Source organism: Ammospiza caudacuta, chromosome 3 (genome assembly GCF_027887145.1).
Source record: "Ammospiza caudacuta isolate bAmmCau1 chromosome 3, bAmmCau1.pri, whole genome shotgun sequence".
Classification (NCBI taxonomy): Eukaryota; Metazoa; Chordata; class Aves; order Passeriformes; family Passerellidae; genus Ammospiza; species Ammospiza caudacuta.
This window is the reverse complement of record NC_080595.1, coordinates 77,575,410-77,589,514: the sequence shown is the minus strand read 5'-3', so window position 1 is coordinate 77,589,514 and position 14,105 is coordinate 77,575,410. Positions and strand designations below refer to the sequence as shown.

At 37.2% G+C, this 14,105-nt stretch overlaps 1 protein-coding gene across 1 annotated transcript in view; it reads right to left on the bottom strand.

Moving 5' to 3' along the window:
* Positions 1-14,105, bottom strand: part of WDR35 (WD repeat domain 35) — a 42,882-nt gene that overhangs the window by 13,353 nt on the left and 15,424 nt on the right. Inside the window, exons 12-16 of the mRNA XM_058801499.1 lie at positions 6,787-6,931; positions 5,439-5,508; positions 4,636-4,689; positions 2,738-2,847; positions 578-788 (exon numbers count right to left, since the gene is read on the bottom strand). Coding sequence (XP_058657482.1) covers positions 578-788; positions 2,738-2,847; positions 4,636-4,689; positions 5,439-5,508; positions 6,787-6,931 — 590 coding nt within the window. The remainder of the gene's footprint in view (positions 1-577; positions 789-2,737; positions 2,848-4,635; positions 4,690-5,438; positions 5,509-6,786; positions 6,932-14,105) is intronic.

Below are 14,105 nucleotides of genomic sequence, written 5' to 3'. Positions count from 1 at the left end.
GTTAAATAAATTATAAAGGAATGAACTTGTACTCTGTCTGACTAAATCCTAAGTATACATTTAGATACATTCTTCTCCAAACTAGAATATAATTGCACTTCCAACAAGAAACAAATATTATATTCATTAACTATATTCATTATTGACAAGTGTGTAAATACAGACATTATTAAAAATCCTCATGTTTTCTGCAACTAAGTTATGACAAAGAAATAGAATAACACCTGCCAATATTTAGATTCAACTGAACCATTTTACAAGTATCTCTACTAAAACTGCATTTATGTATTCCAAAGCATACAAAAAATACACCCCTGAAAATCTCATACATTTAAGAAAAATATGACACCATTTTTATGTTTCTAGGACTGACCATTCATTCTACCTATATGGTCCAAAACAACATTCCCACATGAGAGTTGATAAGATTTTGAGCTTTATATAACCTGAAGCAGTTTATATAAACAAACACTTGCAGAACTGAGCGGTAAGCACAACAATAATGCTATTCAAGAAAGAGCCATTAACCTAAGAGTGAACTTTTTTAAATGAGTAGTTTATGTATGTTGATATCTACCTCTGGATCCAAGTTTCTGAAGACATACATTCTTGTTTTCTCCATCATGGCAAACAGGTCTGGGTTGTCCTTGGCCCATTTCATGTCCCAGACGTCCTTGCGCTCCAGCCTGAGCTGCCCGCCTGCCTCCGGCTGCCCCGCGCTGTCAGCGGCCCGCGCCTCCAGCTCCACAAACGTCAGAACCCCTGACAGGTCAATGATAGCGAGGCGACTACAGAAAAGCACACAGAGAAACAAGGCAGCTAAGTGACACTGCTCAAGGCTGTGAATCTGAAACAGCTCTCTAACCTGGCACAGTATAATTCTATAGATTCTATGAGATGCTGTCGTGTGCCAGAACCTGCACAGATCCATATGGTTTCCATGTATCTGCACAGCAGAGACCAGACACATGGAAAGATGTTCTTCATCTGCTCACACAGGATCTGGCCCTGCAAAGGTTCTGAAATATGCCCATTTTTATATCCAGCATTTTGAAGATACATCAGATACCAAGTTGAATAAATTACAGGTCTGTTGCTCACCAAACTTTTTTTGACAAAGACTCAAATTAACAACTGAATAGAATGGGTTTTCCTTATTTACTAGGAGGCAATGAAGCAGATTATTAAATTAGAAAGTCAGTGTGGTGAAGCAGACTGTTAATTCCTAAAATGTGATTTCCTGCATTTCTACAAAGAGTATTCTTCACTTTTTTTCAAAAACAATGTTAAGTATAATCCAATTCATCTTTGAAATAGTTTAAATATTGTGGCTGTTAATTGTTGCGGTGTTGTTGAGGGTCCCCAGGACAAGGTGAGAGATGAGAACTGACTCCAAGTTCTCAGAAGGCTGATTTATTATTTTATGATATTATATAATATTATATTAAAACAAACTATATACTAAAATTATACTAAAGAAAGAGAAAGGAGACATCAGCAGGCTAGCAAAGAATGAAGAATAAAAACCTGTGACAGACTCAGCGAGTCTGACACAGCTGGCTGTGATTGGCCATTAATTAAAAACAATTCACATGGAACCAATCAAAGATGCACCTGTTGGTAAGCAACCCCCAAACCACATTCCCAGCAATCAGATAATTATTGTTTACATTTATTTTCTGAGGCTTCTCAGCTTTTCAGGAGAAAAATTGTGGTGAAGGGATTTGTCATAAAATATCACAGTGACAAAAGATGGGAAAAATACAATTTCTAAAAGGCTACATTTGAAAATTTACAGTTGCATAGGTCTTCAGTGCATCATAGTAACCTATATTTACTACAAGGCCATTTAAAAAGTATTTCTAAACATAGATAGGTAGACAGCCTTAATTCCTATTAAAATTTCAAACACAATTTAGAAAATTAACCTCAAAATGCTTACGGATCTGAGCTTATTTCCCTAGAACAAAATAATTTAGCAAGAAAACAACTTGGGTTCAAAACAAAATGAATATAGCTCCAACTAGATCACGCTGCCTTTTAAGCAAAATAATCTGGTTTTGGGCTATACCTGAAGAAGCAAGAGATCTCTACACATGCATTATGAATTTTGTTTGAAATTATGATGTTATTTTGAAGTTATTAAAATTGCCTTGCAAATTCTTGTATATTTTTGCCTTTTCTGCCAACACTCTCATGCACTCTCTTGCAAAAAAAAAAGCTGTTGAGTAGAAAGCAACTGCAGTATTAGCACAGATGAAGCTCAGGAGAACCAGACTTACTAGAAACCACCACTAGTTATAGCCTGTAACCATGGAAAATTAAATGGGATGAACAAAGTTTGCAGGCTTTAGAAGGACACAGAAACAGAAAGAAGTCATAGATATGAAATTTCAGGTTATGACATAATTTTATCTATTTGTGTCATGATCAAAGAAAGGTTATGTTTGGTTCCTCTAATAAAACAAAGATATTTTCATGTACACAGGGTGTGAAAAATAGGAGACCTTTACTAACAGTGTCTCAGAACAATGACTGTCCGGATGGAAATAATTAGTAATAAATAAATCGTTAAACAACCATTAAGAGCAGCTAAAATTAATAAATGGTTTATACCAAATGAAAATTAGTACATAATGATTATAGAATTATAGATTTCACAGAATTAGTATTTTCACAAATTTTAGTGCTTCACTTTGAAATTGGATATCTGTGTTAGAAACAGGTCTGTGCTTACCTGGAGTTGCAGTTCAAAGACAGCTGATAGGCACGCCGGTCCAGGGAGTAGCTCTGCACCACAGTCACGCTGGGGAGGCTGTACCTCTGAATAATGCCAGATTCTCTTCCCTAGAGGAAAGCAATGCTGCCTTAGTGAGAGAACTTCTCCATCAGTAAACCCTTTAAAATGGTCTTATTTATATGCTGGTTTAGACAAAAGAGCCTTGGGATAAGTGACAGAGCATGAGTGAAAAGAGAGAATCATCACCCTAAAAGTTCTGAATTCTGGTATTCAAACAAGATACTCTAAGATGCTACAATTGACAAATCTGCTTAAATCAGGGATGTTAAAACAAACAGTTACAGTCCACATCCAGCACACAGAATCTCAGGAGCCATGACCATCCAGAGAGGGTCTACACAATAAAACAGGAGAAGTGTGAAAAGATTCTTGTCCCACACTGGTAAATCCCCTAAAAGAGTTCCAATAGCAGCACCAGCCCAGGTCTGAAAGCAGGACAGCTCTGCTCATGTGGGGCTGTCTCCATACCAACAAGTCTCACCACTTACTGCAAGACCAGAGCTAGATTTAAAAGGAAATTCTATAAAATACACTGGTTATTCACAGCCTTGAGTAACAGGAAAGAAATCTAAGTACCAGTGTGGTTTATCTTTATTTTGCTGAATGAAACACCAATTCCCTGTGTCAAGACAGCATCAGGCCATCAGGGTGAAAGGAGTGACATCCCTGAAATGAAATGATCACTGCCACTATTTTCTCATGGGGTTTCTGTAAAATGAATAACATATCCAGCTTGGTTTGCCTACTGTTCAACTCTTATGTTGAAAATGAGTCAACATTAAATTTCAAAGGAGTGAAAACTTTATTCCTTGTTTTCCTTCTTTCCCCAAAGCTGTCCCTAACATCCTCAGCATAAATTACCATCTTTGACATTTTCACATATGCATACCCTATAGACTAAAAAGCAGATCAGTTCAGAAGTATTAGAAAATTGAACCACTATCATTTGGATTCAGCTTCATCACATTTATCCAGATCTGGTCTCAAAGGCATTTCCTCTCATTCCTTCCCTTTTTAAAAAAAGTCACAGATTAATTATTTTCAGAAGTTCATTTTCATATTCTTCAAGCAGCAACAATCCCATAGTCCCCTATTAACCATCAAACTTCATTTGTTCATGCTTTCTCCCATGACCTTCTGATTTTGTAAAATGCAGTCAAAGGATAAAATAAAAAAAATAAAAAAAAACAAACAAAAATCCACACCAGAATCAGAAAATGACAAAACAAGATCTTTCCTAGAAGGTGGATATCATGAAGAAACACTGTTCTTTCTCTCTCTTTGTTCTGTTCAGTTAGCTTGCTTTAAAGCCCACATATAAGTTTGTTCATCTAATGAGATCACTTTCCAGCTTAGAACAAAAAAATGCACCAGCTCTTTGGCATGATTCAATACCTCACACAACTGTATAATCCAAAAGTATTCATCTGTATATAGTACAGTACTCTGCATTATACCATTCATATGTAAACAGACAAACTTTGTAAGCCTTTGTCTGTCTCAAATACTGTCTCAAAGAGACTTCTCAGGACTCAGATTACAGAATTAAGTCCTGATCTAGACTTTATAAAATCCTATGCGTAAGTATTAACTCAGGCAACTACTCTATAATTAAATTGCAAGTACTTAGTGAATTAGCCCTCCTAAAGAAAGAATCCAAGTTAACAGAAGAAACCATTAAAGTTATCTTTGAAGAAGAGGAAAGAGGTTTTGTCTGTGTAAATTCTGAAGTCAGAAATGCTTTGAAATTATGACTGCTTATGAACATAGAGAGAAGAATCTTATACCTACAAGCACAAGAGGCAATTAGGAGTTCTGTTAATCATGTAGCTTACCACAAGCAGTATCTTATCAGATGCTGTTATTGCACAAATTGGATCTCTTGTTCCCTGAAAGCAAACAAGTGATATCAGTATCAGTTTTACTGCAAAGGTAAGCATGCCCTGCTAAAGAAAGAAGGTTATTTAAATAAACAAGAGTGTTGCTAAGTATCCACATGAAAAGAGGCTATCAAACCTTGTCAGCATACAGTCTGTGGATAGTTTGTAGATGGTATCAGTAGCCTTTGCTATGGCAATCATAACAATAATATTAACAGCTTCCTTTCTTTTCCTGCCCCTCCCTCCAGAAAAATAAGAAATCCAAAATGTAACAGGTGTTCACCAGAAAACACAAGAAAGCAACAATCCCTGGCTTGTGAGGGTTGTTAAGTAATTAATTTCAGGTACATTAATAGGGACAGACAGCACTTGCACACACACATGGAGTGAAAATGGCCAAAAATACTAGAAAAGATCATAAAGGTTATTGAGTTTCAACAAAGTTATGTTTTGTTGAAGTAAGGGGAGCTGCTTCTGACCAGGAAGACAGCAGATGTCAATATACTGTACACACTCAGAATATACTTTTTCCATGTTCACTATAGTTTGCAATGTATTTCCAGTAATACACAATGACACAGTAACAACACCAACCAGAGGGAAGAAACATAACACATAAACAAGGTAGAAGTAAAAGAAATTTTAAGTACAACCACTTCTACTAATGAAAATTTATGAAAATAAATAAATCAACACTAATTACTGCTCTTTCAAGCTACCAGTGATACCACAGTAAACTAGTTCATAACATCACTCACTTCAAAAGCTTTGCTGTAATCAAGGTGAGTGTCTCCAGACCCTGAAAAGGTGTCATCAATATGATAGATCCTGTAGAGGAGGAGAGTGAGAAGAAAAAGTGAGTCCAAAGAAAGGATCAGCTTTGGTAGCATCAGTATGTTCCATCCTTGGAGAAGAAACCATTGGAATTGGAGAAGAGAATAAAAGCTATGCCTGTTCTTACGCTCAAAAGCATCCCCTTTGATAAATGTGGTTTATATTGATATACAGATATGGCAGTTGCTTTCACTTTCACATGCCCTGATGGCCTATTCCCTATGAACTGTAAACTTTCATCCTGTAACATTAAGTTTCTGCTGTTACAGTTAAGTGTCCTGCTGAAAACCATCAACCACTCAGTTGTCCTTTTCAAACGTGCACTTCCATATCTCCCCAGGGTCTTCTCCATAACTATGAAGCACTTCACCTTCACATCCACAAATCTTATGTATTACTGTACTCTTCAACACTTATAACTTCTCTCTTGCCTTAAAAAGTAGCATTAGGAAAGATTTTAGAATGCTAAAATCCTCATTAAGGCTGAATTACAAGTGTCTACATTTTTTGATATTTTTATCAATTTACAATCTTGTCCAAGGCTAGGACATCCAAGTCCTACAACAATCTAAGTTATTATAGCATGCACAAATAATTACTCATTATTAGGGATATATGGTGACAGGAGATGGTAGGTTTATAGAAAGATGATATAGTGTAGAGATTATATGGAAGAACACACAAAATAACTAAAAAGAAAGCCATAACGAAGTTGCAAGCTTTGTGGAGGTGACAGAAAAGTTAATGCCACAAATGAGCACCTGGGAAAGAAATATTTTGGAAGCAAAACGGTGTTGACTTTGGCTTGTTTAGTTTGAGAGGATAAAAGTCCATACAGGATTAGTTGTCAAAGCCACAACCAGACACAAGTGTATTAGAGAAGGGCCAGCTGGACAGACTAAGTTCTTACAGGCAATGACAGACGAGAAGCAGTTCAAGTTATGAGAGGGAATGGAACTGCCTGAAACTAACAGCATGGAGGGGAAACAGCAGAGGGGTAAAAAGGCATCAAGACACACAGCTCCATAAGGGAAAACATGCAGCAACCAAATGGAGACACTGAACAGAAACTAATCCAAAAATGTCTCAGGGATGTGAATAACAAACACATAGTTGTTATACAAAACTAGTATATCATCTTACAGGCCTGAAATTCAACAAACCTGATCAGAAAAATGAGAAGACAAGGGTTTGCGTTTTAGACATGGCAGAATCAACCTTATCAATGACACTAGAGCAGAGGAAGAAAATTGACAAAGCCTGAAGACAAACCTTTCCCTGCCTTCTTTCCTGGTGCGTGCCAGCTGATTGATTTCCATGGCTGTGAGCTTCTTGGCCACCCGGTACTGCCAGACGTAAAACGCTACTTTGGAAGCTGCGATCACATGAGTTCTGGTCATCGTGACAAACAATGGCTCTGTTACAAAACCCAAAGAGTTGCAAAATTACAGCAGCAAGCATTGGAGTAGATGCTGATTTGTACATTTTTCCCAAGATGGATGAAAACATACACCCATACATTAAATGCAAAAAACAATGACCAAAAAATCTGCCCACACACAACCTAACAGCATTTTTCATAAGCTGGTAGCAAATTTCACAGGGGCCTTGTGGACTTGTCCAGAAGAGCAGAGAACTTCTTTACCAGTTCTGACTTTACCATTAACACTTTTTGCTCCCTGCTGTTTCAGCAAATCTTCATGCACTGATGCAGAAAACAGCAAATACATATAGACAAACTTTCAGGTTAATGACCAGCTCAGGAGCATCTTGAATCTCCTTAACAAGATCCATTAAATACTTATTTAAGGCTATTCAAAAGTTGACAATATAGAAGAGATTCTTTTTCTTAAAAAAAATTCATAAATTTTAAATTAGACAAGACCTAGAAATGCTGTTTGTACCTTAGTTAATAGTTGGGCCAAATATAAAATCTTTATCTGAATGGCAATAAATTAAATATTTAGCTAACTGCATACTTAGTCTTACTTTATTATACCAAAAAAAAATCACAGTGTAGGAATGCAGGACATTTTCTTTACTTCAGCTCTAAGCCCACTTAGAATATGTGCACAAATTGAGTATTTCATTCCTGCTGTCCATGCTCAGTGAAAAAAAAAAAAAAACCAAAAAAAAACCCAAAAAAAAAAAACAGTGAAGGCATAGAAAAATAAAGAAACCTAGTATGCAAATCAGCCAATGTCTTTAAGTTCTATAAGTAAATCATTATGATACCAAAAAAAAAGCTAGATAAATTCCAAAGAATTGTGCAAACCAGCCTGGTAGTGGAACACTGAGTTATGCAAATAACATGATGTGAGTAGAAAATACAATTCTTTTACAGTGAATCTCTTAATTTTTCTCCTCTTAATTTTAGCACAGAACAGAACTCTGGAGGGAGCTCTAAGCCTGCCACATAGAAGAGCAGTGCTACAAGAGACAGATGGGGGAAGATTGGTTGAACAGATTTCATTTCTTTGAAACCAAGAGGATTATATAAGCTACCCAATGGCTGCAGCACACTTTTTAGTAAAAATGACAATACTGGGCAAGAAGGCTTAGTGATGATGCTTAACATGAGCAGCATAGTTGTTTACTCATTATATGCAACTCATGTATTTCGTGTATTTATAACACATTCATTTCAATAATTAGTCACTGAAGGATACAGTCTCCTGTTTCATCAAAAACATTAACAAATTCTATGTGCTTGCTCTGGTTTTTTATTAACTTCCAGCTGTATGTGCCATAACAACTAATGCTTTTATCCTTTAAAAATTAAACATGAGAATGTCCTGACCTGTGAGGGAATAAGGTTTGCTCAAATCACAACACTTGTGTTAAGCCTCATATTTGAACTTAACTTCATCAACATTTGAGTTCTTGTGGTCCAAGACAATGTTAAATCCCATTGCCATGCCATGCCAACCTCTGCAGCCATGGGCATTCCTCACACTCAAGAGGTGACTCCCCCTTTGACTTACAACTTCCATGGAGCCTAAACTTATTTGTGCACACCTTGAAATACCTGAATCTGGGAAAAAAGTTGCTCACATATGGTCTGTTGTGAACCAGAAAGAAGATGGCAAAGTATCCATGCTTTATCCACGAGAATACAATCAATTAGGTGTGTTATGAACATGCCTCAGACTAAACTGACAGTTGCTGCCAAAAAGCACATACGCACCAACCCCTGACACATTTTCCTGCCACTTCTTTCATATCAGCTCTAGCAGCAGCTGGACAACAGAGCAAATTTGATCAGTTCATTCATCTAACTGACCTCAAAATTAAATAAATAAAAGATTACATTAAGTTGGATTAAAGAGAAAATCACAAATGCTGGAGCAGGCAGGAATGAGCAGCCAGCATGGAGGGCAGGGCCTTCCCTTCTTTGCAACAACAGGCTCAGCAATGACTGGATTTAAGCCAAATGTGAAATTGCAGGGCACAGCACAGAGACACAATCATCAGGATCAGATCCATGCAGAGCCACATCTGAGAGAGCAGCATTTCTACATGGTAACTGATGCTTTTAGAGAATTGCCTTTATAACTTCAACAATTACATAAAAGTAGGACACATGGCATTTTTTGTAGGACTGTTTTAGCTTTTTATATTGGTCAGTCATTGAACAAAAAAAAAATCACAAACAGAAAAATCTGTGGAAAAAGCAATTCAAATGCAAGTCTGGACACTATGAAACATTTCTTTACAAGGGGGTAGACACTCACAGGAACAACCTCCTGGAGAGGTGGTCAGTGCCCCAAGCCTGTCAGTGTTTAAGAGGCATTTGGACAATGCCCTTAGCAATATGATTTTGGTCAGCCCTGGAGTGATCCTGGACTGGATGATCCTTGTCAGTCCCCTCCAACTGAAAGTATTCCATTCCACCTTCTCGCCTCAGAGCCTTCCACACTGGGCTATGGTCTGTTCCTGAAATGTTTTCCTTCTTGACTGCATGATGGCATAAACTCAACATGAGGGAAGAATGTCCCTGCCTCTTCAAGTTTGGGCTGTTGCTGGGCAGAGAAGGAAAGACAATATGCTCATTTCAATCCCTTCAGGCTGAGGAAGACCTAGAATCCCTTCCCAGGCAGCTGGTTTAACTACTTAAGTTTCCTTTAGGGTAGGGAAATACCATCTTATACAGCAGCATTGATTTGCCAGCAAGTGCTGCTCAGCTGAGCATCAGTGCCCTTCACAGAACCTGTGCTCTGACTATTAAGCAGACAGAAATGCAAGCACCTCAAGTCTGAAGAAGGCAAGAAATTTGGACACTTCTCAGCATTTCCACTACACAGCAGCTTTCCATGCTCAATATGTAAACTTCTTACACTGTTGAGTTCTTCCTGCTGATTTTCCCAGTACTCAACTTCAGTATTAATGTCTTAATACTTAATTTAAAAGAGAAAAACATTTAAACAGGTGCTTCACTTTTCAGATGCTGACCAAATACTGAAAAGGGTAAACACACCATCCGCATCAAAACAACTCCAACATGTGAAATAACTGCCCTTTACATTTTTTCTGGCCCTCCTTTCTCTTCTCACCTCATTTCTCTTCACTATTCCTTCATAAAGCCTCCTCCCTGAAGGAAAGAAACTTTCTTTCCTATATACCCAGGAATCTCGAATAACCTTCTACAACGTTTGCATTTCATCCACACACACTCCATCTCACTTCAAAGCTGCTAGAAAACACCTGCTTCAGTGTCTAATCTTCTTGTAAAAATATAGACAGAAATCAAACTTAATGCATGACTACATTAGTTCACCACATGAAAAGGCTGAGACGCTTTCTAGTCTATGAGATAGCATACACAAACAAGAAAGACGAGTGATCCCACCTAAATCTGATGGAAAGGAAGCAATCTGACAGACACAATATTAAACTGTTGTTTTCATACAAGTCTGTTACAGGCTGTTCCTGAGAAACTGGAATGAACTTAGTCTAATCAATAAATCTACCTTATTTTAGAGCCTGATTCAAATATCTCTACAAGTGTTGGCTCACAAAGGGAAAAAAATGTCAGGCAACAGCAGGGACAACTGAACATGTTGGGACATGTGGGACAACTCATGAACAACCACAGTTTACAGAACATAAATATTCAAAATCCATTACAATTTACATTAAAAGGATCAAGTAAGTAACAGCAATTCAAGTGCTTTTCACATGTAGTTCAGTCATCCCTGTTATGGCATCCAGGAGGGAGGCAAGACACCTGGGCAGGACTCCAGCTCTGCCTTTAATCCACCTGTATGTTGGTCAAGCTGTTGTATTAATTTCACTGGGTGCTAACACACACTTGAAAGATAACACATCACTGTGTCAGTGCTCCTAAGCACATGTAAGAAGATGATATAATCCAGCCTGAGTGACCTTTTCTTAGCAGATACCATCTGTTGTGTTTCCATTAAAAAGATATTATATAACAAGATATTTAACCTTCTGTAGTTTATATTTAGTTATTCATCAAAGGACTTTGACAGAAAGCCTGTGAGCCTGTAAAACATGCACACAAGACACTGTGCTGGTTAATTTTTGTCCCAGAGTAGGATGGAATGCAGTAATGTTAGACAATGAAGAAAAGAGTAATTTATGGGCTAGCAAACACGAGCTATTGTGGAGGACCTCAAACACAAGGCACAGGAAGCAAGGGAAGCAAAATGCCTTTGGACAAAATAAAAAGCAGTATGAGGAACAGCTGAAAGTGCAACCACCCATCAATGTTTAAAGAACGCTAAAGTGATGGCTCTTCATCAGATAATGAGTAATTAATCTTTTATTGCCACCATTAACAGAGACAAACATTAGAAAGCTAATGACATAATTAAAAAATCAACAGAATAAAGGAAATAAGCTCTTCTTTTTTTGAGCCTTACTTGAGCTACTGGCTTAGAGCCCAACAACACAAGATTTACATCTCCTGAGGGTGAATGAAACATTGCATAATGTCACAATTTCTTTGTCATTATGAGATTAATAGTGCTTTGTTGAAACAGTATTATAAAATATTATAAATTGACAATTCAGACAAACTATGTCTTAACACACATTCTCAGATACATTATTTAAATGCTCGGTCAGCTACTTAGCATCCCTACATGAGCAGCCTTTTTTCTTCACTATTCATCTCCTACCAGGACAAAATCCAAGAGGCTTTGCCCTAGAGCCCTGCAAGGCACCTAAGTCTCAAAGAGGAGTAAACACTTTATGTTCAGTAGAGTTCCAGGTGATTCTTGCTCCAACAAGGGGCAGTCTGCTAGAAACCACAGTTACAGCCAGTCAAAAAATACAGTTCAGACTCATGGTAGTGAAGAGCACACACTCAAGAAAAGGCAGGAGCACACAGATACCAACTGCTCTGTTGAGGACATTCGACAATGTTCAAATCATTTTTCACCAGCATTTATGAAAATCAAATAAAGTAACAACCTAAGTGTATTTAAGCCACTCTGAAAGATGGCACTTAGAAGTCTGAAACAAGTGCAAGAGTTCAAAACAAAAATTACCTAACTTTTTATTGACAGAACTTTATGCAACAATTTATTAGTTTACTAAAAGGAAATTAGCTGAAAATTTGTATTAGTAGAAAGAAGAGGGGAAAAAGAATTTTAGAAACAGATAATAGCATTTTCCATAAGTCAGTAACACTCATCCAATTATCTTGTGTAAGAGAGAAGTTAATTTTAACGTTTAGCTGCTTATTTCTTAAACTATTAATAATGACTCTCATCAGATAATTGATTTAATTAATGCTGATTTTCCTCATTTATAAACAGAACAAAAGGACAACGATTTTGTTAGAAATCATGTATCAACCAGAATCTTAGAGAACTTTCAGAAAGGTCTTCTGCCCTTAAGGTTTTACAAGGTCTTCTCTCTCTATTGACTTCTGCAAGGCCAGACAGCTGCTTAAGTTCAGCATGCTGTCAAACTGGAACAATTACACTTCCTACTGCCAAAAAGCTCCAACTGTGATAAACAGCATGATATACTGTACAATAGGACCTTGACTATGTACAGCTGTCAACCTCTCACACCAACTGACCTTATGTTGTAAATATTTCTAGTTGTTCTATAAAGTTGCATTTTCAAATGTTACAAAAAGAGGAAAGTAACTATGATGAAACCAGCACAATGTGTTCCAAAAGAGTTGCATTCATAGGCATTTGCTTTTCATTTTTACCTTCAATCCTTCTGCAAGTTTGGAGAGCAAAATTTAAAGGAGTCTTACAGGATGCATATATTTAAAAAAAAAAAAGGCTGAATCTTTGGCTGTGTAATACAGTAATGAAAGACTCGCTTATAATTGAGGCTACAGAAATTTTTCAGGACTCAAAAATGTAAATATTCCTAACCTCAGGTATTTGTCCATCCATGAAGCTGAACATTACAATGCCAGCACTTTCACAAATGAACTCACTTCTAGGAAAGAGCAAATCTATGCACTAAACTGGTCCTCCAGTACTGGAGGGAACAGCAGCGGACTGCAGAAAGCTTCGTTATGCTAAAGGAAAAAATTATTTAATCAGGACAATTCAAGTACAGTTGGAAAAACAACAGCATTTTTCAATTAAATAGACTTTCTTTTTAAGTGTTCCCAGTTACTGAAAAAGATTCTTTTCTTGTGTACAGGCAGTTGTAGGAGATGGGTCCTACTCGCAGAATCATAAAGAAACCTTTGTTTATAATAATTAAAAAAAATTATTAAACTCTCACAGACTCAGAAAGTTCACATAAACTGAACACTAGAAAAATGCAAAGCAAAGAGTTTAAATGCAGAGTTAGACATGTATATGCAAAGCTAATTTTAACAGTGAGTGGGATTCATCTCACCTAATTTTAGACATCTCTGACAGAGATGAGCTGGCTGCCCTGGGCTTCTTCATACCCAGTGGAGAGCAAAAAGACCCCCTTCATCAATGATTCACCCAACTTATTTTAGATGTCAGCTGCAGAAATGAGAAGACCTACTCCCTCTAAGTCCCTGAACCCTCTCCCACCACCCCAATCCTGCCTGCCAAGCAAATCCAGGAAACCAATGGGCACATACAGTGTAGACATCTGATCAGGAGCAGAGATGGGACAGGGACAAAACAGGCACCCAACTCACAGCCCTAACACCCATCACATCATCTTACTTCATGGGATTCTGGTTTGGGCTTAGGTTTTTTGCTTTGGGTTGTATGGGTTTTTTGGCAGTGGAGAGAATTGTTACATTGTCTTATTGATGTTTTTTCTTCCAGTCTTGATAAACTTTTTGGTATTGAAGCTCCTGGACATGTTAGTCTTTCAGACTCTGATATGGCCCCCCTATTGCAAAAGGTGGCAAGAGGACATCAAAGGGACAGAACCAGAATTCACAAGACTAAAACTACCACAATATTTCATAAACCTTCCATATGACAAAGTAGTCAAACTCATTCATCAGAGCATACTCTTAATTTTAATTATGATCTACAATATAGGGCACGAATTTCAAAATATATGTATGACTCAAAGCTGATTTCCTCCTGCTATCACTGAAAAACTGAACATTAGAAAATGATACTTAGAATTTAATTTATATATAACAAAGAATA